This window comes from Gopherus flavomarginatus, chromosome 8, assembly GCF_025201925.1.
Source record: "Gopherus flavomarginatus isolate rGopFla2 chromosome 8, rGopFla2.mat.asm, whole genome shotgun sequence".
NCBI lineage: Eukaryota > Metazoa > Chordata > Testudines > Testudinidae > Gopherus > Gopherus flavomarginatus.
The window spans coordinates 63,710,910-63,737,488 of record NC_066624.1 but is presented as its reverse complement, the minus strand read 5'-3'; the positions used below and the strand labels follow the sequence as shown (position 1 = coordinate 63,737,488).

The window sequence follows — 26,579 nt, the reverse complement described above, 5'->3', positions numbered from 1 at the left end:
AGTTAGCACGGGACAGTAACATACCATAAAACCATATGTATTAACGTTTCTTGAGTAACCAAATCTCTGAAGGCACCTTTAAAAGATCCATGGTTGCCTCTCCCTCTCACCTTACTATTCTGTTCAATTTAGCTTCTTACATACAAACATCCCTGGTATCTGTACACGTTACAGAATAAAAATACCATATGGTCTGCATCAATACATTGTTTCTTCTCCATTTCCCCTTACTTTGAGGAAAAAGCAAAAAACGTAAGTTTTTTTGGCTCTATGTAAATGGTGATGTTATTAGTTACTTTGTAGGAAAACAGATCAAATGACACTTATAAATGGAAGAACTCCCAATAAAGGTGTTTCTAGTGGAGTCCAATAAGGATGGTTCTTAGCTTAATGGTATTCAATATCTTTATAAATGATCTCAACAGACAAAATCATTACCTTCCTGGTCAAAAAAAACAACATAACCTACAACAATGGTGGAATGATAAGTTATAATGGGGAACGTCAATTCTGTATAGCCCCCTGGATTGCTTGGTAAGCTGGGCTCATGAACATGTATGTGTGACCAATTGCAAGGTCACATCTCAAAACAAAATGTATACTTACAGAACAAGGGACAAATGTGGAAGCAGTGACTCCAAAAAGGATGTGAATCACGGTTAACCAGCTGATCTTAAGCTCCTAATGTGATGGTGGCTTAGAGTGGTAATGTGACCTTTGAAGGTATAAACAGGAATACTTTAATAGTAGGAGGGGTGTGGCATTCCTTCTGTAGATGGTATTAGTAAGACTATTACAAGAATGCAGTTTCCAGTTCTGGTATCCATACACAGTGCAGGTCAAGTGGTGATTTGATCATGGTCTCTTAAGTAGCTATATAGTGAGATCTCTGACAATAGAGGGCTCTTTATGCTATCAAAGACATAGCAAAATTCAAGTGAGGGTAATAAATCTCTGGAACACTGTTAGATTCTCCATCACTTCAAGTCTTTAAATCAAGATTGGATGTCTATTTCTAAAGACAATTCCCTAACTCAATCACAAGATAAGGGTCTGACGCAGGACTGACTGGGTGAAATTCTTTGGCCTATGTTAAGCAGGAGATCCCTTCTGGCCTTAAAAATCTATAAAAGCAAGTTTGGAGTAAAACTTTGTGATTTAACCCCAAAAGAGTGAGATTGTGGTCTTACTTTGCGCTGATCACTCCTACAGGAACTTTCTCAGGATAAAGCTAAGAAAGCCACTCAGTATAGTTGCCACCTTCTCTACATTTTCATTCTTGTTTTACCTTCCTATCCCCACATATTTCTCTTTTCCTTCCTGGTGGTATTGATTCTTTAAGTTCCCCACCTCATAAGTACGTCATATGCTGCCCTTCCTACTTGTGAATGGGTGAGAAATCCACTGATGGCAAGCAGTGTAGCAGACAAAAAACCAAACAAAAAAAAACACTTTAGTAAACAGAAGAGTGGTAGGAAAGCTACTTTGCAGTTTGAGAAAGTAGGGAACTAGTTTGCTAGTTTTGTACATTCATGGTCTCCAATACTTCAGAGATTTTAAAAGTTTATGCAAATCCCTGAAGTATTACAAAAGCTACATTTTCAAGGAATAATTCCATTTTTAAGAATCAAAACAGTTCAGTTGGTTACCTTTGGTAAGTGAAAACCTCACAGATGAGTGCCTCAGAGTTTGTAAGCCCATTAGTTGTGTAAGTGTCGTCTATTCCAGTGAAATCCATTCCCTGCCCAGTCCCAATAAAGCACATGCTCTCATTCACAAGCCTTCAGATATAACATATTAGAAGGTGTAGAATGTATTATGTCACCTCATGACAGCCAACTGAAAGCTCAAACATTACCATATGTAATTTATAAAAAAGCCTTCTCCGAGTATACAATACCATTCAACTTACCCTTCCCTCCTGCTAGTGTACAAGTTACACATAAGGCTTGACTAGTTGGACCCTTAGATGAGCATTTTGAGCGATTTTGTAAAAATAACTTTTGTCCAGATAAAAGCAGTATAAACAACTTTTTATTAATGGGCTTCATACTATGCATATTCTGGCAGGCTGTGGAGAAGGGCGATGACTGGCTTTTCTCTTAGTTAATTAGCGATTGAATTTGAGAATTGGAGGAACAGATTACTTTGGCTATGCATAAGATTTGGGAAGTAAAAATCAAACTGTTTATTATTTTTTACTATTTGAAAGCATTTTACACAGGTTTGATCTTCAGAATATCCTGGAATCAGTAGAAAAAATTTTAAATGAACAGTTTTGTATAATAGAAACCTTTCAGCAGTCAAAATTCTGACTAAAAAAATACATGCAAAACATACTCCTTTCAAAAACACAACTTTGAACAAAGCACCAAACTACACAGATATGCAGAATGAAACAGCATTTTAACTTCACCAAAAAGTAGTCTTCATAAAAAGGTGTAAAAGTCACCTATTCCCTAGGCACTGCTCACTTTTTAAACAGAACAGACAATAAAAATATTGTCCACATATCTGTGATCCCAGCTCAAGGGCTGTAGTTAGAAATTCCTCTACACTTCATGTTTTAATAGCGACCTGAAAGAGGAAAAAGTAAAGATACATTAATTGATTTCGTAATAACTAATAGACAAAATCTTTAAAAATAATATCAGTCAAAGCCTTTCAACATCTGTGATCACAGATTTTTATGTGGGTAACATAAATTCAAGAGCTAAGGGCTTGTCTGCATAGGGAAATTTACCAGTATTAACTATAGCACTGATCTTCCCTGTGTAAGCAAGTCCTGAGACACTTGACATATGGAGGACCAGTGTTTCAAGGTACTGAGAAAGGACAGATACAACGCAGATTACTATGTACAGCAGAAGGATGTTTCCATGTTTATTAGCAAAGAATGTGGAACATCACTAACATGTATCCCTTATGACCAAGTAAAAATAAATTAATGGCATTCTATTTTAAACAGAACTTACCCATATAAACACTTCTCCAGAATATGTGCAGATATAGTGAGATACTCCAGAAAGAAGCCCTCATTTTAGCAACGTTTTGATATTAAATACTACTAATACAAAAGCCATAACTCTGACTTTAATCTCAGATTAATTTAAAAAGTGTTATCTGTCCTATAGAAGATACTGTGTTGGGAAACTCAGTTACAACATGTTAGCCTCTGACGGGACTGATCATTTGATTTTGAGCATAACCAAAATGTTATCCGTGACATGGCAATATGGTGTAGCTGGGTCTCCCATGGAGTTTTTAAAAGGAAAGTTACGTATGGCAAGGAGACAAGAGTAAAACTGACATTTGCCTTGTCCTTAAAAGGTGGTCACTTGCTTGGAGAACTCTTTTTTCCCCAAGAGGCATTAAACTAGATGGTGAGAATATTAAAGTTCCAGTAGTCAAGCTCAATTTTTTTTTCTACATGGAAGTCATCATCCAATCAATGACAGCCAATTCTAAAACAAGACTTACGAGGTGAATAGGATCGAGACCTGGAGCGAGATCTGTAACCTCCTCGGCTGTAGTATGGGGATGGTGATCTTCTCCTGTGGAAAAGATTAACATGATAATTAAGCTAATTCAGGTTTCAAAGTAATTAACACTGATATACACAAATTCAAATGATACCAAGAAATACCATATTTTAATTCTCCTTCGACACCCCAATTGCTCATGATTAGTGTACATCTCATGAAAAGTGGTCACCAGAAATTTAAGGTTAATCCTGTCACACATGCACTGCAGCTACCTGTGCAACGTTCTTAACTGGCAGTTGATTCACTGAAAACCACACATTGCTGAGCTGACACAGGAGCATCTGTATACTGTATTGATAGAAGCTACCTAAAAGTCAGTAAAGGTACTAGCACATAATGGCCATATGGGGTCACACCAATGGTCCATGTGGCCAAGTATCCTGTCCTCCAACAGCGCCGGATGCTTTAGAGGTAATGAACAAAGCAGGGCAATCATTGAGTGATCCACTCCCTGTTGTCCAGTCCCAGGACCTGGCAACCAGCCACATAAGTACACTAACAGCATGAGGTTTGTCCCTGACCATCTTGGCTACTAGCCATTGATGAACCTAAGCTCCCGGAACTTTTCCCATTCTTTTTTGAATCTAGTTATACTTTTAGCCTTCACATCCCCCGGAAATGAGTTCCACAGGTTCACTGTGTGCTGGGTGACTGCATGCCTATAAAAGCTATAGTGTGAAGAAAGCAAGCTTGAGGTACTTAATATTTCCAGAGAAAAGGTTTCATTTTATATTTTAAAAAACAAACCATGAGTAATGCCAATGTTAATTTTTGGCCTATTAAATATTCAGAGACTGAGAAACATTAATCTTATGTGTAATCAAACAGCATGCCATATGATAAGCAACAAACCAATACCTCTTATTTTAGATTTGTTTCTAATTTAAATATTTATTTGGAGATGAATAGTTAACATCAACAGCTGCAATCTCTGGGCTGGTCAAAAGTTAGCCAGGCCCCTCAAATCAAGGCTCTCTACATTTGCTTTTTCCCCCCCATTGGGTCCTGTCCCCCAGCACTGAAGTCCACAGAATAGTTTAAGAGTAACTGAAAAATTCCTAACTCTTTGGCAGATTGTGAATTTTCTATGTGTAAACTCAATCACCAGCTTATGTTATCACCAACCTATATAATTTTAACCTGGTGGCCTTTTGTTTTAATGAGTTCTGTGGCTTGCTGAAGAATTGTATTTGTTCACCAGTGACTATTCCACTTTCTTTTAATGCTTTTAGATGTACATTAGGCCTCAGCTGTTTGAATTTCTTAGGCAGGCTGTTTCATGAACATTTCTACTGTTCTTTGGATATTAAATCCTATCCAAGTATACCTGTAGATCTGATCCCTGTCCTGGGCAGCTCTCCATCCTCCTCCTCCTCCACCACCACCTCCTCTGTGAAGACAGAAGCAAAATAACTTTTTTCGCACTTTATTATTTTCAAACGTATGAAACAAGGAAAACAAAGTGTTATATTGAATATAAAACTACAGTTGGATCACACAGGAAAGACAAGAAAATACCTAAATAAAATTTGCTGCATTGTGTAAGTGTGAGCTACCTGTCTCATCACAGTTCATTTGTGTACCATGCCAAGCATGGCTTGGCAAAAATCACAGTGTCTGGGAAAGTTGAGGAAGTCTCATGGTCCGGTTTACCAATATTGTCCGTTATAATTTCCTATCCTCCAGGTAGCAGCAGTTTGAGATGATCTTCCATTTTAAATTGAAGCAAAATGCAGTCACACTACTCTGTGCAAAAATTTGTACTTGCTCACTCACCAAGGAGCAGTACTTATATTTTGAAATGAGACAAATAAGATCAGTTCATTTTCATAATAGGATTTCACGCATGAGCTAGTAAAATTCTCATTATTTTAATGAAATTGTCTTAATTATGTAGTGGGGATGTAGTATAGGGTAGCCAAATAAAATATACTGTAAACATTATATATTGTATACCATCTACAAACATGCCAGGTGTCTTGCAATGCAAACAAGATATGGTCTCTGGTCCAGAGACATTATAATTGAAGTTCTAGACAAGACTCAAATGAGGGAAGGAAGCAGGAAAGGAAGGAAATGTTAGAAAAATAAGGAGTTGATTACTTTGGAATGAACACACTATTTTGATAATTTTTCTGTTTGAAGTTACATAGGTAGTCTAACATAGGTCTGTCCATTCTGCTTTCCTCTCTGCCCCTGCTCATCACTGCAATCTCAGCGCTTATTTGCGGCATAGATGGGGCCACAACTCTGCTCTTTCACACTGATCCTTTGGGCCTAATGGAAAAGAGTGACATGGAGATGTCGAAGGCTGAGCAGGTGGCTACATGGTCAAACTAGGAGTCATCACCAGACAACATCTTAGAGTGAAGACGTAGATTGTAGACAAAGCCACTTGACTGGTTTCCCTGGGAGAAGGCCAGTTATCTTGTAATTTGGATTACAGAGGATTGGGGGTGGGGGTGGGGGTGGGGGTGGGGGGGGAGGGGAAAAGAAGAAGGGATAAGTGGATATTCAAAAACCTTTAGCTTTACTTCTCAAAGGCCAGAAGCAAAATGATAAAAATTAACACTTCCAGTGAGAGGCAGGCAGGAAAGGAGACTACATACTGAATATTTCTAATTAGGAATTCCTTACTATTTTTTCTAAAGACTAGTACAGCACCAATGTATGTAATTAGTGTCTGCTTGCAGCAAAAATGTGATTTATATTACTTAATTTGTGACAACACTCCTAGTTCCATAAGACCTGGCTAGGCGAGAGTACATTTCCTTAACACAATAGGGACCTGCTCCACAACTAGGGTTTCTAGGCACTATGGTAATACAGTACAAATAAACAAACAAATAGTGTGAGGGAGTTAAGTTCTAACACGTCAAAAAGAGAAGGCATTTCAGCTATAAGGACAACTGGTAGATTCTTAAACATCCAGACACCGGAAGTAAGATTGTGGCTTCGCCTGAGCTTCAATTATGATAAAGGCTGTAAATATGCTGCAGAACAAGTTAAAATCCAAAAGCTACCTGCTTATTTTTAAGTCAGGGTAGGTGGAAAGATTGAGGCCCAGACAGTTTGTTGAAATTACATAAGGTGAGTTCCTGTATTCTTGCCAAGCATTTCTGTTCTAAAAGCATGACACTTCTAGAACAAGAGTGTATGTAACAGGTAAAGGGGAGGAGAAAACAGTAGATAGGAAGATGAATATATGGAGATGTGGGGAATGTGTACGACTTATAAATTTTGGTTGATATTGTGAGGTTATAAAAATTTCTGTATGATGAAATGCCTTTGTCTGTATCCACCGCTGCTGACAGGGCTGTAAGCACTATTGCTCAGATGAGATACAATGGAGAGTAGGTATGGTTAGATAGAGAAGGAGATAAAGTACGGTTGTCCTAGAAGGAGCGACAGCTAAGGAATAAAAGTTTTAAAACCTCATAACTGCACAAAATCTGCCTCAGGCCTGATGATAGGAAGTCATTAAAATACAAACGAAGAAAATGAACTACTTGATATTAGCTTAACATTTAAATTGTGTCTTGACTGTTACGTGGTCCAACTTTGTTCATGCGACCAATCTGAAAATTCAGATGTAACATGACATTTTTCATCAAGACCACCGCCAACTGGCTATATTCATGTGTGTTTTAAATAAATTTCAAACAGTTTTACAATTTATCTATGCCAACATATGTTAACTATGAACTCTCAGTCACGTGAAGTACAACCACGCTAGGTTTGTCAGACTTAAATCCTCTGCAAAATGAAACTGCTATTAAGCCTCGTTAGCACTGCCACTTTAAACAGTTGCCCTCTACCCTTTTATCTATATCATAGACTCCAAAGTTCCTACACTACCCCTGCATTCTACAGAGTTTTATCTACAATTCAGCACTGCCTAAGGTTTCACTTTCACCCTTAATTTGTTTTATCTTCTCATTTCCTACAGTTAGTCACTGTGTTGGATCCTGAAGCAACTGTTGTGCATAACAGGCTTTACAACAGGAAAATCTAACTATGGGTGCCAAGGAGTTAGCTGATAGATATGAAGCCGTGAAATACGACTGCCCTCCGTTTTGTAGAAAGGCTGTGTTACATTTTCATAGGATAGATGTACACTCTAACTTTCAAAATAAATCTTCCACTGCTGTACTCCAAGTGGCAATAACTTTGAGCATTGGTGGTCACTGCTATTTTTACCACTGTATTGACTACGTTTCTCCAGAGCATGGCTAGACCACCAGATGGGAAAACGCAAGTGGCAGAGGTCTATACTAGTTCTTTCACCACTGCTGTCTCTTGGAGATTTTTTTTCTTCCCTTTTTGGGCCAGCGTACAGAAGAGGTGTGTATGCGTGCTTGCTCTTAAAGCTGAAGTAGTCACAGCATAGACACTATTAAGCTATTGAAATTATACAGATATACATGTAAGTACAGCATTATGGACTATTTATGTTGAAATAAGATCTCATTCAAACTAAATTCTGATCTGTCTGTCACACTGGCTGTACATCACAAACAACAGATAGCAAACAACAATTATTTGCAGTAAAGACCAAAGATTTCAAAACTAGAACTTGGTTGTAGAATAGTGACTTCAAATGAGTTTCAAAAGGTAGAGTTCTAACATTTAATAAGTTAAAAAGAAATGCAAATAATTTACTTCCAAAAAGCAGGAGATTCAAGAGAAATTCTAGCCCAAGGTGATCTGCACACATTTTGGTATTTGTTACTAGTGGCTCACCTATAAGATCTGCTGTAATATTCACGATCATCATATCCTCTGTCATACCCTCTGTCATAGTAATCTCTTCGTCGGGAGCTGCCACTGCATGGAACAGTGAAACAAAGTTACAAAAATATAAAATACTGCCTACAGGCAAGCCTGGCTGAGCTAATAGTACTGTAGGAATCTTCAAATAAGGTAGTCAGGAAGTGTAACTGCAAACTTAATCTGGATGTAACTTTTTGACATGAACACTAAGTTTAAATATGGCAGGAGAAATTCTTTTCTAAGACATCTTTCACCTATTTGTAACTTTCGCGGGGTGGGGTGGGAGGGAGTCCCTTCTGGAAGGATTTTTCCTCAGTGAGCCCAGTATCATAGAAGATGAGAGTTGGAAGAGACCTTGGGAGGCCATCTAGTCCAACCCACAGTAGTGACTTAAAACATACAAAAACAGTTTTAGTTACACAGCTACTAAACTGACTTCTCAAAAAAGCTGTCAACCGACAAAAATGTTTTCTTCAAGTCTTTCAACATGAGATCTTAGTTCTCATGTGCTTCTGATGGTATGAAACCAAAATTTTTAATGCAAGCTTTTTAGATCGCAAGCTCAGATTTAAAGCTACAAGTTTAACATTTCTGGGTATGTATGGCTTCTCCTACTGTTGGCCTCCAACTGCCCACTCCCTCTTGGTTTTCCAGGCACCATTTCCCACGGAAAACAATTATGCTGATAGATCTGGACAAGACACATCTGCCAACTGGAAGCAAGTTAAGAACTGACTAAATTAAGGAACATTAGACAGGTAGATACAAAGTACTGACATTGATGCATTTTTGGTGCATCAGGTTTTTTAAAAAAGCATTCAAGTGTTGTATTACCAGTAAGTGAAAAAAGTTCATGTAGTTTTATTTCTATTTATGGTTATGTAAACAGAAAAAAGTTACAAGTCACTAAATTATTGTACACAAATGCATCTCGACTTTTCACAGTTGGAAGAAGCATACAACCTTTGAGGGCTACCCACAAGTAAGGATTAAATAAAAGTTATGGAATTTGCTTCAACGACAACTACATAAGTTTGTCATTTTCATAAACTGAATGGCAGTTACTTTGCTAATAAGTGCCATCATTTGACATTTTAAAGGTTGCTTTATCTGAAAATAGATTTTTTAGATTACATTTTTTCCTGACAATGTTGTTTGATATGTAGCCGCAATGTTGACTGGCTCATTTTAACATTTGGTGCAAATACACAAATCAAGGTGCACTACTATTTTATGCCCATATACCAAGAGTTGCATGTGTACTTTTGGAAGTCTGGGACATTAAACAAAAATCAGGATTGTGTTGATACAGAATTCCTGCAAAAGCACAGATAATTTTGCAAAATAAAAAGAAGATTACTTGGCAAACTAAATGTGCATTTCCTTTATGCCACTTGTACTACTCAATTTCTGAAGTAACTTACTAAGTTGGTCTCCCCATGTAGATTCCAGGTGTAGGGGTGTGCGGCCTTTTTGTTATGGAGAAATCTACCCGGATTCTTCTCCCATCAAGTTCCATTCCATTGGCACGCTCTTTAGCCTATATGGAGTGAAACAATCATGATTTAGATAGTTTTAACTGCAAACAGATTAACTTCAGCTTAATAACTGCTAACACAGGTTTCTATCGACTACTTCTCCTTCTTTCCCAACTAGCTGGGGTTGTATCGTTGATCTGTCTTTTCCAAGTTTGCCAGTCCAATGCTTGCTCCATATCCACTTCATCCTCCCTTACAGTCCATCCACCGTTTACTTGGCTGTCCTCTTGTTCTCAGCCCGGAAACTCTAGTCTCAGATGTCTCCCTAATGGGATGGCTTTCATACATCTTTGTACATGCTGATGCCTTCTCAGCTTCTTTAATAGCTTCTCTCAGATACCGCAAACCTTGGTTTCATGCCTGATGACATAATTCCACATGTGGTCCTCCAAGGTCTCCCCTCAAACATCTCATTTCAATAACTTCAAGTCTTCTCAAGTGCCTCTCTTTGGTTACCCATCTCTCTGATCCACACAGAAGAGCCGGTCTTATCATGGTTTTCTATAGTTGCCTCATAAACAATCTGCGCATTCATTTATTAGAAGTCACTCCATTTACCTGGCACCAGACTTCCCCCATGCTCAGCTGTCTTGGTTATGGTTCTCTGATTTCTCTATTTGTCACTAACCAGCCCCACCAGATAAACACAGATACCACCTGATTTAGGTGCTGGCCCTCAGTGTTGATGTTCATCTGTCGTAGTTCTGAGCAAGTCACCCACGTGATTTCTCTCGTTTACTCATTTTGACACTATATAGTTTTTTAGTTCCCTATTGCCAGCATCAATTGCCTGGACCAAATCTTCCTCACCATCGGCCATTAGCAAAATTTAATTTGTATAGATCTTCATACAACCTTCAATATGGATTTACTTACCTATGAAGTCTCACAATTATGAATAGTAATGAACTAAGCACTAATCCCTGGTGGAGTCCAACCTTCACCTTGAAGCCTTCCTTGAAACACTGAAGGGCAACTGGCTCTTTTGTCATGGAACCCTCATACAAACCCATCACCATCTGGACAAGATCTTCCAGTACCTCATAGAATTAGAGATGCACCAGCAGTCATGTACGTATTTTGCCAGATGCTCTCTCTCTAAACAACAAAACAAAACACAAAAAACCACCACACAACAAAAAAACCACACAACAGAAAAGCCCAACCAATGAACCAGGCTATATATTTTCTTCCAGCTTCTCTATCATCAACTGTCTGCCAATGAATACACTATTTTCCTTTTCTAAAGCCAAACTGCTTTATTCCTTAAATGGGCTACACAGTTCAGAGAATGCAGCTATGATACTCAGTTTCACACAGAGGCACAGAAGCTTCAAACAGTTGTGTAGGTCACTTTTGTGTTTGTATATCGGTACCAATATGGAATTATCTTTTCTTCACAGAGTGCAGAATGTGTGTGAGCCAATGTACCCCAGCCTCTCTCAAGGCTTTGATCATTTCCACCATCGCTTCATCTGGACCTGCTGCTTTTCCAGGTGACCTGTGGGCAGACCTCAAAAGAATCTATATTCCTAATTATTGCTTCATATGACAATACAGCATATAAAGGATAAAGCACATTAAGTAGACCCCCAGAATTTTTGCTGTCAGTTACATACAAGACCCCTGCATCCTTTATGAATGGTGTGTTCACTTTGTCATCTTCCTTTTGTTTCTTGTCCATGAGATCATATATATTTTCTTTTTGGCAAACTGAGAAGTTGTGCATCTCATTATACAGTGTATCCAAAGCTAGGCTTCTTGCCTTCTTTACTGCTTGTCTGGAGGCTCTATAGGTAGCATCCACTTCTTCTGAAAGGCTACTTTCCTAATGCATGTTTCATCAAAGCAAATCTTGTACTGGATCCATTTGCCAACTGCGATCATTACAACCAATGTGTTGGCGGTCCCAGTAATTTGCTTCAGGTAGCCGTACACACATCTTCAAATTCAGTTTGTATTTAAGAAGGTAACTCTGGTACAACTGGAGAGATTTACCTTGTATTTTTGTTTAAAGCATAACTCACATCTTTATTTTGTGCTGAGATACCAACAAGGGACAGGATCTAATAATTCCTCAAGATGGCTTACAGCTCTTATATGATGAATAGAGTTAGTCTTCTGGGATATGTGTAAGTTACACAGCTGGAGGTGAAAGTATGGGCAACATTAATAGTCTAACTGCCATGGTCAGGTTCTAGTCTCCAAGCACTCTGAAAAGGTGTATTTCAAATGTCAATAATAAATATTGCTTCAATGTGTATTTTAAAAAACACAATATGATTGTGACTTTGGGCACATATTTGATTAATTATGCTAATATAAAAACTAAAACCATATAAACCTTTTAAAATATTGTTTTAAGATTATCATACATTTACCCATTTGTCAAGACCTACATCCAAAGTCAAATGCACAACAGGCGAGAGTTTAAATATCTCATCTATTTCAAAATTCAGAATTAAAAGTTAACTGGTTTGTAAGCCTGATTACAAATTAAAATCCTCCATTCAGTTGATTTAAATACTAAAATAGTGTTTCATTCATCCCAGAGGATCACAAAGCAATTTACAATTATATTCATATAAACAGCACTAGTGAAATGCAACAACCAGCAGGAAAAAGCAGCTTTGGTCAAACACACATAACCAGCTATGTGGAATTATTTATTTCTCACCAACACAGGGCTCAACTGACCTGAAATTTACTGAAATTTTAACCTGTGGTATTTGAAAGAGTTATCACTAAATCATTTCTTTCAGACGCTTGCCTTTTAACCAATTGGTCAAATCAGTTCGAGTAAATACATTAATAAGTCCGTCAGTTATTTTGAAGAATCGTTAATAGACTACAGAAAACAAATGCCAATGCTTCCAAGATTGCTGTTTTTGTTCAGGTGCATATTTTCATTATAGCAGTTTCAAGTATTAATGAATACTGTACCTTAATTCCTTTTCTACACTGTCTCAAACACAGTTTTAAAAAAAAATAAATTACATTTTACAGGGCTATGTACTAGTTATACAGGAATAAGTTTTTAACAGTTGGGAATTGCAAATTTTAAAAGCATTATATATTCCAGCTTACCTCCTTTGCATCATCAACATTTTCAAAATACACAAATGCAAATCCTCTTGAACGCCGAGACTGCTGGTCATACACAATGGAAACATCAGCAATTGGGCCATACTTGGAGAACACTTCTCTCAGGTCCCTTTCTGTGGTGTACAGACTCAATCCAAACACACCGAGACAACAGTTTGGGTCAGGATTTGCCTAGAAGAATAAAAAAAAAGTTTCTCCTTTCAAACTTTTAGCAATACAGTGACTTTATAAACGTGAGTTGATCTGGCATGACTTCAAGACAGAAAAATCTACTGCTATCTAAGAAGCTAGTTTTACTTACAACAGATATGTGTTAGAAACAAATCTTCAGACTTAGCTTTCACAAAAACATGTTTTGCATTTCTCACCTCAAGAGGAGCACACAATTACCATGCCAAACTTCGTAGTGGGGACTGTTTGGAAGCGTCCAATAGTCTATACACAGACTAGGGTGCTGACTGGTGAATACGAATATCTGTATATTGGTCTGCGAGCACCTCTATATTGGAGTAGTTTGGCATTTATTTTATTCCTCATTTTAGAGGGTTGAGAATGAACATGACTTTTTAGTCAAGCTAATTTGTTTTTGTTTAATGAAGACATCAAGGCAGTTTTCATTCCCCAATTCCTCCCGCCCCCCCCCCCCCCCCCCCCCCCCCCCCAAGTGTCCTGATTAGGAAACTTTGGAAACTAAAAAATTAAGCCTATTTCTTTACTGAATATTTTATCTCGAGTGGGTATATATACTTATTTGTTATTGTAGGGATGTTCTTGAATCAGGACTGTATTAGTCGCTTTTTTAAGTACAAGAAAAAAAGCATTTGTTTGGCAACAAAAATTACATGGACTTTGCAAACAAGGTAGATAAATTAAAGGGCCTATCAACTTTGACTGTACCCTTTAAAAGATTTTAATAGAAAGCTTCAGGGTTTAAGGTGCCTGAATCTATGACAAAATGCTGTGTATTTCAAGAGACTGATGCAACAAATCTAGTTTATTAATTCTGAAACCTACAAAAAAGGTAATTGTCAGACCTGTTTAACAGAGAACTACCACCATATTAATTAATTAATTGTGTGCTAATAGTCAGTCAACATTTGTTTAGAAAAATATCTACATTAACGTACAACTTTCAGTGAACAGGCACCTTAAGTTACTGTAAGCACTGTGAAACTTCAAAAATTACAAGCTCAAATGTGATCAAATAAGAAATATCTGAAGATCCAAACATTATGATGAGTGGGTAACTCGTACTTCAGTACGTTAAACAGAACACACACAAGACAAAAAACTTACAAATACCTAAGATCACAATTTTCTTCCAGAAATTATTCAAGTCATCATAACATAACATTTAAAATGTGGTAATTTATAGTTACAAACAAACGTCTCATGTTTTGCTGTGAATTTTTATTAATGTAGAACACCATGAAGATTAAATTTAGTTTCCAAATCCAAGAAGCAGATTGCTTTTATAGATTCCTTAGTTAAAGGGGAAGGACAAACAGATTGAAAATTGCAATACACCCACCAACAGCTACATTTAACAATCCCAATGTGTTAAAGTAACAGTCTTACCCTGTTTCCAACATGACGCCTACGAGTAGACATAGGAGAATGGCTGTGACTGTGTCGTCGTCGATAATCCCGACTATAAGACCTGCTCCGGGACCTCCTGTGAGAGCGGGAACGAGAGCGTGATCTTGTATAGTGTCTACGAGAACTCCTCCTTGACCTAGATCTGTGCAGAGAAAGAACTAAGTTACTTCTGAGGGGTTACCATGTTGCAACTACACATTAACATGAGGAAATCAAAAATTACCTATAAACAGAAAATGGATAACTTAAAAGTCATGTTGTATTGCCCTACAAGATGTAGTACAAGTACCTATTTCATCACCAGTTCTCAAGTTTCTCAACTCAATCTTTATACTCAGATTAGATTACTTTAGGGTATTCACCACTATAGCAGGCCCCCATATAATTTCCATTGCAAAAACAGAATTCCAAACTCCACTTCAACCTCAACATTGAAAGATATACCAGGTATTCCTATTTATCAATACAAGGGGATACCTAATGAAGCTGAAAAACAGCTACTTTAAGAACTGTAAGGAAATAATCTTCACAATATAAAACAACCATGCAGCACTTGGCCAAAAGGCATTAAGATAAAGAGCTAAGTGGGAGCTGAAAAAGATTAGACATTTATATTGAGTATGAGAACATCCAGTTACTCTAGCAATTAAAACTCACCACTAACCATCGTTCTAAGTGTTGCCATTATACGGTAACACTTGTGGTAGGGACCCCCTGTGCAACAGAGTTTCTGGAACCTTTCTGGAAAGGCAGTGCTTGTTGGGACAGTGCAAATGCCCTCTTTCAGCACTGACTATTTGGAGATCATAAGAAGCTGTGCAATCCCAATCTGCTTTAATTCCTTCCATTAAACCTTCTAGAGCTCTTAAAACAGCTGAACTGTTAACTAAGAGGGAAGTTGAGCGATGAAGCCAGGTAACATTCCTTGAGCTTTGTCTTGTGTTAGAACTTAACTAAGCAGGGAATTAGCTTAACATAGTGCTGACCACAACCTGTCCATGTCTACGCTAACATAGGAGTCAGCATATTACCTTACTTGACACCTCAACAGCAATGTTTAATGAATTTGTAGTTGAGTAACACCCTTGAAGAATAGAAGCTGATGGTCAACCTCTCTTCATAGTAGTCTCTGCATATTCCCTTTTGTGACTCAATCTTCAAAAGGACAGAGGTCAAGAAGGGACTAAAGGAAATGCAAAATGAGTCTAGACTACTGGGCAACTTGTCAAATTTGAAACTGGATTAATGTTGAAAAAAGAAAAAAAAAGCCAAACTTCACCTTTGTTTCAAGTGAATTTATACTCTTCAGCTGCAGAGACTTCTGGGGAAGGGGCAACGAAGATAGATTCTAGAAGTAATACCCTTCATCTAAAAGACAATGGCGGGGGGAGGAGAGAGCTAACTTTGTTCAAGTTGGAACAACCCCTTAGATGCTGCTGCAGATCTACACTTTCTTTTGGAGTTTTATTTCTATGCAAAGCTTGCCATTAAAAAAAAGGAAGGTTTCCTACTTTGGCTTGTGACTAAACCAACAAGCAAGATAACTCGATATAAGCTCAGTTGACAATGCCCAATGTCAGAGTTCTGACTTATCTGACGGTATACAGAAAGCATGGAGTGCATGCCCTGGAACAGAGTGACTCATCAGTTACAGTCTTAATGGGCACTGGGAAGATGGGTCAAGAAAAGAGAATACCTGATTCCAAACCGGCAATTGATATCAAAATACCTTAATCATTGGTGACATGGAGAATGCCAAGTCAAGCTTCCTGGAATTTTGATTTAAATTGGATTTTTTTGATAAAATGCTTTTTGAGGAAAAAACCTACCTAAAGATATCTCTTAATTAAGATATCTTTGAGCTATAATGTATTTCATCATGGAATAGGGATTATAAATTCAAATTCTACAGTATGAGACAATGTATTATTGTAATGTTTAAGAAAAGGTTTGTAAATGAGTTCTAACAGTTCATGAATTAGGGACCCAATGTTCTGAGGTTCAAGGGGCTTCTGTACAGATTTAGGTTAATCTTTCTATCTACCCAATGGGACTCAGTATCTTCTAGAACGAGCACTATCAGAGATGCTTAGTTTTGCAGTTCTCAAACTGCAAATTTGTGTCTCCAGAGATATTTTTTGCTATTAATAGGAAAAATATTTTAAATAAATAAATAAATAAATAAATAAATAATATAGCAGTGAGAAAAGACCTCAACCCTATTGTTCCTCTACAAATGTATGTACATGGAGTCAATCCCTTACCTCTTTCTAAAATTGTTGGGGGCGGAATAGATCTGGACAAGGAGAAGTAGTAGTCTGGAGATAAATGTGAGAGGAAGAGAGAAGCAGTAGAAGAAAAAAAGTATAACTGGTTGAGCAGCATATTCCAAAAGTCTTTAGGTCTTTCTGAGTGTAGCCTTCATTGATTTGAGATCTATCTATCATACCATTCTCTCACTAGAAGGGAAAAAAACCTATACTGGCAGCAGGCCCATAAAAGAGATGCAGTTTGGGAATATTTTAATGAAGTTCCTCCACCTGTGGGTAAAACAGGCATGCATGCAAAATGCAAACAGTGCAACAAAGAAATGCAAGACCTGGTTGCCTGAATGAAACATCATGAGAAGTGCTCCTTCTCAGGAGGAAGCTGCGTTGAAGATGAAAGGAACATGTCTGAACATGCAGGATCTTCAGGTTGGTAAACTTTTATTTCATACTTCTTTCTTAAGAACTGCCTGTCTTCCTTCTGGAAGAGTCTTGATTTCTCATGTTTGAGCAAAAAAATATAGTTGTTACTCTATGGTATTATCATTTTAGATGCAATTATGATAAATAAAAAGTTGAAATAGGCAAATCTTCCCTTTTATAAATTTCTCCCTTAAAGTAGTACTGATTGTCAGTGAATGCAATGAGTAATATTAAATGAGCTGTATGGTAATAATTAAATAACTGCATTGACTTATTTTGTTTAGGAGAATCCATGCTCAACATATAGAATTCTGAAGACTATCCACCTTCAAGGTCACCATCATTTTATATAGCTTTAGAGTTATCTGCCAATGATAGTGTTTCAGTCACATCATGAAAGTCACATAGCCAGTTATCACGTGTAGCGCAAAAAAGGAAGAAGTCTCCATCATCCAGAAACAGATAAGTTTGTGATAAGAACCAGAAGATTACAAAAAAAGGTAATAGATGAAAAAATTGCCCGGTTTGTTTATGCAACAAACTCTCCTTTCCATATGATTGAGAACCCACACTTCATTAACATGGTTCAGTCATTAAAACCAGGATACAGTACACCAAACAGAGCAGATGTCACAGGAAAATTGCTGGATCAAGCGTATGAAAGAGAAACTGAGCAGCGTGCAAAAGGTCTAGATGGTAAAATTGTTAACCCGAATCTTGACAGATGGAGCAATGTCCATAATGATTCTGTTGTATGTGCTTGTGTGACAACAGAAGAAGGGAATGTCTTCCTTACAGAAACAACTGATACATCAGGAAATGCACACACAGCAGAATACTTACAAGAAGTAGCAGTAAAAGCTATAACAAACTGAAAAAAATTCAGATGTCTAGTATGCAGCTTGGTCACAGACAATGCTGGAAATGTATCCAAGATGAGAAGTTTAGGAGAAAGAGTCCCAAGCTGACAACACACGGTTGCAGCGCTCATTTGATGAACTCTGAAGTCTTTGGCTAGGAGGTGCCAGAAATAAAGGCTAATGTTGTTGAATTTGTTAAAAAACTTCCGTTAACAACCATTTTGCAGCAGCTGCTCTGAAAAAAGTGGGAGGAACCAAGGTAACTCCCCCACAAGATGTGTGATGGAACTCAATAGTGGACTGTTTTGAGTTTTCAAGAACTGGCCTAATCTGATGACAGTTTGTGAACAAAATTGTGAAAAAACAGATGGCACTGTCACAGCCAAAGTTCTCAACATTGGGTTCACGACAAATGTTGAACACATGCTGAGTACTCTGAAGTTTATTTCTGTAGCCTCAAAGAAACTGCAGGGAAATAGTTTTATTGCTGATACTGCTGAAGTCTGGAAGGAACTGAGTAAGATCTTAAAAGACAAATATGCAATGACAGAGTTAAATTACAAGCCTTAAAAAAAATGAATGGGACAAGCACTATCTCCAACTCATTGTCTTGCAAATATTCTCAATACTCGATACCAGGGTCAAACCTTAACTGCTGAAGGAGGAGAGTTGGCCAGGACATGGACATCCAGCAATCATCCCTCCATAATGCCTACTATAATAAATTTCAGAACTTAGGGTGAATCATTCAAGAAATATATGTTTGCTGATGATGTTTTTAAAAAGTCACATCAGTGAACTGGTGGAAGTCAGTTAAGCACTTGGATTCAGAGACTGTTGAAATGATAATCTCTCTTGTAAGACCAGTAGCTTCTTCTGCCAGTGTAGAAAGTGAGAAATCATATGGGACCTGAAAAACCAGGAAAGCTTGCTTTTCTTTTCCAGATTATGAACAAACAGGAAAATGAAGGTGAAGACTACTGCATTAGCTGCAGAAGCCAGTATTTTAAGTTTCTCATGTTGACCTGGCTAACAGTTAATTTTTTTTTTTAAATATTTCATTTAACTATTTTACTCAATCTTAATAAAAACAAACCTGATTTTAAAAAAATTAAATGTTTAAATAAATTTAAAAAATCATGCTTGTTTTGTTAAATTATGTTTTCTGTTGAAGAAAAAATATCCAGAATACATAGCATTATTGTTTTAGTGAAATAAAACAATTTAAATGTCTGTCTGGTGATGTTCTCCTAATACAGCACGGCAAAAAAATCCTCCAAATATTAATGATTAACCTGTTGAATTGGAGATATATATGAAGCTATTAGGAGGTGAACTATCTGCTTCAACTACCTTTGGTAAATGAAATAACCAATCATTCATTTTCTGATATAGCTGTAAAACTAATCTGAAAAGTTTTCAAAATAAATCACTTTAAAAATGTATAGTGTGTACCTTCTAAAAATGAAACCTACATCTCTGAGTTGTGAAGAATCTGTATTAAGGTCATAGCAACCAACAAAATGCACTTTTATGTAGAAACCCATGTTTAAATCAAATCTTCCTGACTAGTGATTTAAATCAAATTGATTTAAATCAAGTCCACCCTGGGAAACTCTTGAACCCCTAACGTTACTGATATCTGCGGAGACAACCAGGAATCAGGTGCGGAAGGCATAGAGGGATCCCTGTTGCAGGACCCAGTGCAAATAATCTGCCTTCTTGGTGACAACTGGTGCAGAGGCTGGGGTTGTCTGATATCTCAATCAAGGTTCAACAAGCTATCATTGTCAAGCAGAGCAATCTTTCAATGTAACACAACAAAAGAAGATGAGCCTTCTCTTGGGTTGTGGTGACTTCCAGTTCTGATGCCACTATCACTATCAACAAGTCTCAAAATAGTCTGCAGTCATTAGGAAGTGACAAAGGTGTAGACATGATTGTAGAATCTGAAGACTTAGTTTCATCATCAGTAGCAGAGAATCATTTGAAATCATTGCCTGCTTCCTCTCCATTTGAATCCGACAGATCATCATGTCGTCAGTTAGGGGTAGAGATTAAAATGCAATGTACTTTTCTCTCTCACAGGATGAACAAAAAAAAGCAAGTTCTTATGAGCCTCTGGCCTTCAGAAAGAGGACAGAGATCCTTGACAACATGGAGATAAATGGGGACAGGAAAAGGGGTTCTACATCAAAGTTTCCCCAACAAACCTGCATTGCCCTGGAGAAGGCGGCCCAATTGGTGTCTAAGAGAAAAAGTGTCATCCCATTCCCCATCTTCCCAAAAGCCAAAGCCTGAATGATCCAGAAAAAGTCTCCATGTCCATACTATATGACCCCTAGGCTGACTGAGAGCCCTCGAGAACCATGATTATGAATCAGAAGACTGGTAAATTCTCCAGATGCAAAGGAAGGATCCTAATGGATCTCTACAGAGAGCAATAGTCACTGTACAGATTGCAGAGGGGGTATCAATACCAAGGGAACAGCACCGTGAAAGGGAGAGCCAGAAGTAACAGGGATCAGCATTCACTGGAAGAGCTAGATATGCCTTTGAAATTAAGGCCTCTGATCTGCTCATGTGCTGCCCACTCCTTGAGTGTTGTGGATTTACATAAGAATGGCCCTAATTGGTCAGACCAAGGCTTCATCTAGCCCAGTTTCCTGTCTTCTGACAGTGGCCAATGCCAGGTGCCCCAGAGGGAATGAACAGAACAGGTAATCATCAAGCGATTCATCCCGTCGCTCATTCCCAGCTTCTGGCAAATAGAGGCTAGGGACACCATTCCTGCCCACCCTGGCTAATAGCCATTGATGGACCTATCCTCCATGAATTTATCCAGTTCTTTTTTGAACCTGGTTATGGTCTTGGCCTTCATAACATCCTCTGGCAAGGAGTTCTACAGACTGACTGTGGGTTGTGTGAAGAAACACTTCCTTTTGTTTTAAACCTGCTAACTCTTAATTTCATTTGGTGACTCCTAGTTCGTGTTATAAGAAGTAGTAAACACTTCCTTATCTACTTTCTCTACACAAGTCATGATTTTACATACTTCAATCACATCTCCCCTTAGCCTTTTCCAAGCCGGAAAGTCCCAGTCTTAATTAATCTCTCCTCATATGGAAGCCATTCCATACCCCTAATCATTTTTGTTGCCATTTTCTGAACCTTTTCTAATTCCAATGTATCTTTTTTGAGATAGGGTGACATCTGCACACAGTATTCAAGGTGTAGGAGTACCATGGATTTATATAGAGGAAACATGATATTTTCTGTCTTATCTATTCCTTTCTTAATTATTCCCAGCATTCTGTTCACTTTGACTGCCAGTGCACATTGAGTGGATGTTTTCAGAGAACTGTCCACAATGACTCCAAGATGTTTCTTGAGATCCCCATCATTTTATATGTATAGTTGGGATTATGCTTTCCAATGCGCATTACTTTGCATTTATCATCAATATTACATTTCATCTGCCATTTTGTTGCCCAGTCACTCAGTTTTGAGAGATCCTTTTGTAGCTCTTTGCAGTCTGCCTGGGTCTTAACTATCTTTAGTAATTTTGTATCAAAATTTGGAGATTTGATATTTGAGTCACCTGGCACAAAGCCGCTCTAAACTTTACTTCTTGCTTCTGCGCTTGATGGCAGTTAGCCTAGAAAGCCTCTGGCTAAGTTAAAACAAATTGGCAACAAGGAATCCAGAGTCAACATAAGGCTCCTACTAGGGCAGAGACACCCCTGAAGTCATTGGCACCAGACTCAGTTTCCTCTGTCTCTTATCTGGCAACAAACGTGCCCCACAAACATGAATAGACTGTTGAGTCAATCTGAAGCAAGCAAAAAGTGCCAGTTCTGAGTGCCATGGATTCTGCATCTCCCACTTCAGGGAGCTTCAAAAAGAAGACTACATTCTATCCTGTCTCTCAGAAGAATAAGGCTGAGCACAAGACAGATCAGAACCCTATAAGGAAAGCCTAGACCCAGGTGTGCCTATGTTCACATGCCTGAAGTATGAAGACCTGGCATGTCAAAAACCAGCTCAGGAAATAGCTTTGAGAGGCATTAGGCAGCAGGGGTGCGCGCATCTGACAGCAAGAAAACACAGACTAAGATGTGCTGCTTCAAGTAGGATGTTCTCTGAATCTTTAAGATCCCGAAAGTACATGATGCAACAGCCTCAGAGCCAGTATGGCAATCTAGCTACACAAGGCCAGAGAAACCACTTAAATAATTTAAAGTCTCACCCACAAAAAATTCTTAAGGAATCAAAGAAAAAAGTTCTGGCATGGACAACACCATTCCCTTCACCTGCCGCTTGCCAGAGGAGGAAAAAAGCCAAGGTAGATGGGAAGCACACAACTTCATAACCTTTTCTCTGAACACTCAGTACCGCTAGGGAGTGCTGAGGTGGTCCCAGAAAGCACTGCTTTTCTAGAAATTTCCCAAAGCTGAACCACCTGAAGAGAATCTTACAGATGGGAATATGCTACAATCACCTTGAAAAAAAAAAAATAAAAAAATCATGCTTCAGGGCATAATTCAACCACGAATTGTCAGGTTAGAAAGAAATTTCCTTAATAACAGGTTTTTTGCATCTTCTTCTGAAGCATCTAGCAGTATCCACAGTCTGTGGCAGGATATCAGAATAGATCAGGACTGTGCAACCACCCACGCACATGACATTTATTCTGCAAATTAAATTTGAAGCAATTTTTAAATTAGTCCCAAAGAGCTCTCGAATTAGCATCCCAATATCAAATTAATGTTAACAAATGGGATCACAATTTAGTCCATGAAGCTGGGAAGAGGGTAGGCAGTGAATCCTACATGGGGGTGCATTTCAGAAGTTGCTGTGGAGATGAAAATCCAGAGGAAAGAAGATGGGAAACAGAAGAGGGCAAGAAACAATGGAGACTAGAGAAAGCAACAAAGGGCAGAAATAATGGTGGTCAAATTTATGAGCATGCTTTCTCACTGAATGTGAGACTATGGTACTGAACAAATAAGGGTTAGTAACTAGACCTCTGGTTACTACACGAATGCCATATTCTACCCTGATCTTTGGAAGTTCTGCAGGTCGAGAGAGTATTTAATCCTAATCATATATGCGAGCCCACAGACCATAATTAACAATGGAGTTAACCCTCTTCAAAGAATGAGCTGTACATCATTGGACAATATGGACCACTGACCTGAAAAACTCCTGTCTTATAACAGACGTGTTGCTTATGTACACCCACTTTGCTTTTATTATGGTCACACTGCAATGCCAAGAAAGCCAAAAATCCGGTGCTCAGAACTGTTTACTAATGGCATGTCTATGCTGCAGCAGCACAGCCACAAGTTCTTCTGGTGATGTAGTTCTCAACCTTTCCAAACTACTGTACCCCTTTCAGGAGTCTGATTTGTCTTAACTACTTGCTTACAAAACCAGACAAATACAAAAATGTCACTGCACACTATTACTGAAAAATTGCTCTCTCATTTTGTCTGTATGAAATATTAGTTTTTAGATTTTGCTAGTGCTTTTTATATAGTCTATTGTAAAACTAGGCAAATATCTAGAGGAACTGAAAATCCCAGAAGACCTCTGTGTTCCCCTAGGTGTACGTGCACCCCAGTTGAGAACGCTGATAAGAGTTAATCTGACAGGCTGTAGCCATATCTACACTGGGGTTGGGTCAACCTAACCACAATGCTCAGGGCACGAAATTTCACAACTCTAGCAACATAGTTAAATAGATCTAATTTTGTATAGATACGGCCTTAGCACCAATCATACACGCTTGTACAAACCAGCTGAAGGCATTTTGTTCATACAGGTGTCAAAGAGCACCATTCGAAGACAATGAAATTGCACAATTATAATTTTGTGCATTATCAGATTATCGCCTCTCTTTTACTGGTGTGTCAGAAAGAACCCAGTCTAACTCTCAGAACTAAAGCTAAGTTTGTAGGACTGTTTAGTTTCTGACCAGAATCACATTTAAAATGACTTGCCCATGACCATGTTCAAAATCTGACAAAGCTGGAAATGGAATGTATGTACCTTGGGTCCCAAACACACCTTAAGAGACAGCTGTAATTCTGCTCAAGTTAGATGGTTAACCCAGAGGAGTTCATAAACTCTGCAAATTGAGTATTTCCAGTTCAAGGCATTTATAGTTTATTACAGGTGCCTCTGCTCTAAATTCATGAAGCCACAGTGGTCAAAAGCTCCCAATGAGAGAGGGGACATACTGTAAAGCCAGTAGGCTGATGAAATTATAAATTCCATTATAATGCTTTGAGCTTGGGAAGATCACACAGTTATTAATTTCTTATTTTCTTTAAAAGCCACAAGATTAAAAGCTAATACCATGGCAACATTAAAGCTGCAGTATCAACTATTAAAACTCAGTAAGTCCCAAAAGTTATATTAGTTCCTGTCAACATTTGGCTACTTGTTAATGTACAACAAAATGCAAATTAACTGATGTTCTTATCCATTAGAATATCTAAGCCTTTTTTGAATCCTCCTGTTGTCCTCAGATCTCCCATGGCAATGAATTTCACAGATTAATTATAAACTGTGTAAAGAGGAGTTCTCATTTTGCTTTTCAATTTCGTTTGATACTCCCTTGTTTTATTACAGTAAACAGGAGTGCAGGACTTACCACTATATGCTATTCATTATTTTGTACACATATATCATGTCACCTTATTGGACTCTTCAGAGAAGAAATAAACTTCTCATATAGAACCTCTCCACACCCCTAAGCATTTTGTTGCTCCTCTTTGAACATTTTTCATTTGTTTTTTTGTTGCAGAGTCACCAGAACAGTATTCCAGGCAAAGATGTACCACTGATATACATAACGGCATGTTTTCATATTTTTTCTATTAATTCTTTATACAGGCTAACACTAACCTTTTTTTACTGTATAAAAGCACATGTGAACAGCTCAATGAAAACCACCTCTGCTCAGTGACACCCAAGTCTTCCCCTGGAGTGTTTATAATTAAATTTAGAACCTAGCAACATGCATGAGTAGTTTGAAACAGCAGTAATATATACAGATTACTCCCTCAACCCCAGTCTTTGAGAAGTCTTAAAAAGCTCTCAGGGAATTTTAAAAATAATCTTTTCAGTTTATTGTACTAACGTTATCACTTGCTTTACACTTGTCAAGTGTATTATGCAAGTACATATGATGAGGCTGTATTAATGCACTTGAGCAAGCTGGATATTTGTTATCAGTAGGAGCAAATCATGCTCCATGTTTTTTGGGTGGGAACATACAAGCAGATCCTCTGAACAGGTTACTACTAAAAAATTATAACTATGGAAAAGGGAATTATAAAACACTGTACAATAAGCCACCTTTATGTACATTAAAGAAAGACGAAAAAAATTGGGAATTGTGTTTTTAATACATTAAAAGGTATCTCTTTTAAGACAGTCTGAAAGGTGTGTCGTTTGTAAAACCTACCTCCCCCAATCTCCCTTCTTTGCTTTTGTATTTAAATCTTGAATTCAGGCCATGTGGCATGGAAGATGCAATGGTGACTGATGAACTAATACAATGACATCATAAGAGTCAAGAGAGAGGGGAAGGAGTTTTAGTCAGACCATTTAGCAGTTTGATGACATTTAACTATAAATGGCATAATATTTGAGACACAGGAAATATTTTGTTAAACTGATAACACACAAATCCCCTAAATGAAGGGGTGAGCTCATACATGAAAAGACTGCAGAAGATATTCCAGGAAAAAAAAAATGTAAGAGTTAACTTGATATACCTGAGGTTGAAAGAAAAGCAAGAGTCTTCACATCTCACACTTATTTTTGTGTCATACAGCAACTGAAATGGCACAAGATTGTTTTTACTCAAATCTTCTGTAGGTCTGTTTTAAACCTTTGGTGCCAGATTCAGGCTTAGCTTGATTAGTTTCCACCCCACCACTATCAAAACAAATTCAGACAGACATGTCTGTGTTGAAGGTAAACTCACCTTGATTCAGACCTGGATCTAGATTTTGACCTGGATCGCCTGGAGTCCTCCTTGGATCGAGATCTTGCAGGAGTGTGCCTTGCAGACTTGCCGGACCCATGAGCACTTCCGCTTCTGGAAGCAGAACGGGATTCCTGCATGCAGATATTGAAAGTCTAATTTGTACACAATTTCTGGGTGATCTAAACTCTGTAAACAAGCTCCAGTGAAAAAAAAAAATGGTAAAATTCGCATCTCAACTATGTGTCCGGGCAGTTGAAATTAGAACTGCCTAGATTTTAAGAAGTTTTTTCCCTGGTAGGCACTTCTTTACCCTGCATATGCTTTCTCTATTAAACAGATAATGCATGCATGTTTAGCAAAATATACAGGGACACATAAACAGACTAGTAATTACTTAGCGTAGTGCTTTCAGATTCCAGATTACTTCTTATCTTAACTTCATTTTTATTCCTTTTCTTCATTCT

The 26,579-nt window shown here is 37.9% G+C and overlaps 1 protein-coding gene across 1 annotated transcript in view; it reads right to left on the bottom strand.

The window, feature by feature from the left end:
• Window positions 1–2,012: 2,012 nt before the first annotated feature.
• TRA2B (transformer 2 beta homolog) overlaps window positions 2,013–26,579 on the bottom strand; it is a 34,399-nt gene continuing 9,832 nt past the window's right edge. Inside the window, exons 2-9 of the mRNA XM_050965659.1 lie at window positions 26,113–26,246; window positions 14,540–14,702; window positions 12,944–13,132; window positions 9,743–9,858; window positions 8,289–8,372; window positions 4,873–4,935; window positions 3,481–3,554; window positions 2,013–2,577 (exon numbers count right to left, since the gene is read on the bottom strand). Of these exons, the coding sequence (XP_050821616.1) occupies window positions 2,567–2,577; window positions 3,481–3,554; window positions 4,873–4,935; window positions 8,289–8,372; window positions 9,743–9,858; window positions 12,944–13,132; window positions 14,540–14,702; window positions 26,113–26,246 (834 nt within the window). The 3' untranslated portion in view covers window positions 2,013–2,566. The remainder of the gene's footprint in view (window positions 2,578–3,480; window positions 3,555–4,872; window positions 4,936–8,288; window positions 8,373–9,742; window positions 9,859–12,943; window positions 13,133–14,539; window positions 14,703–26,112; window positions 26,247–26,579) is intronic.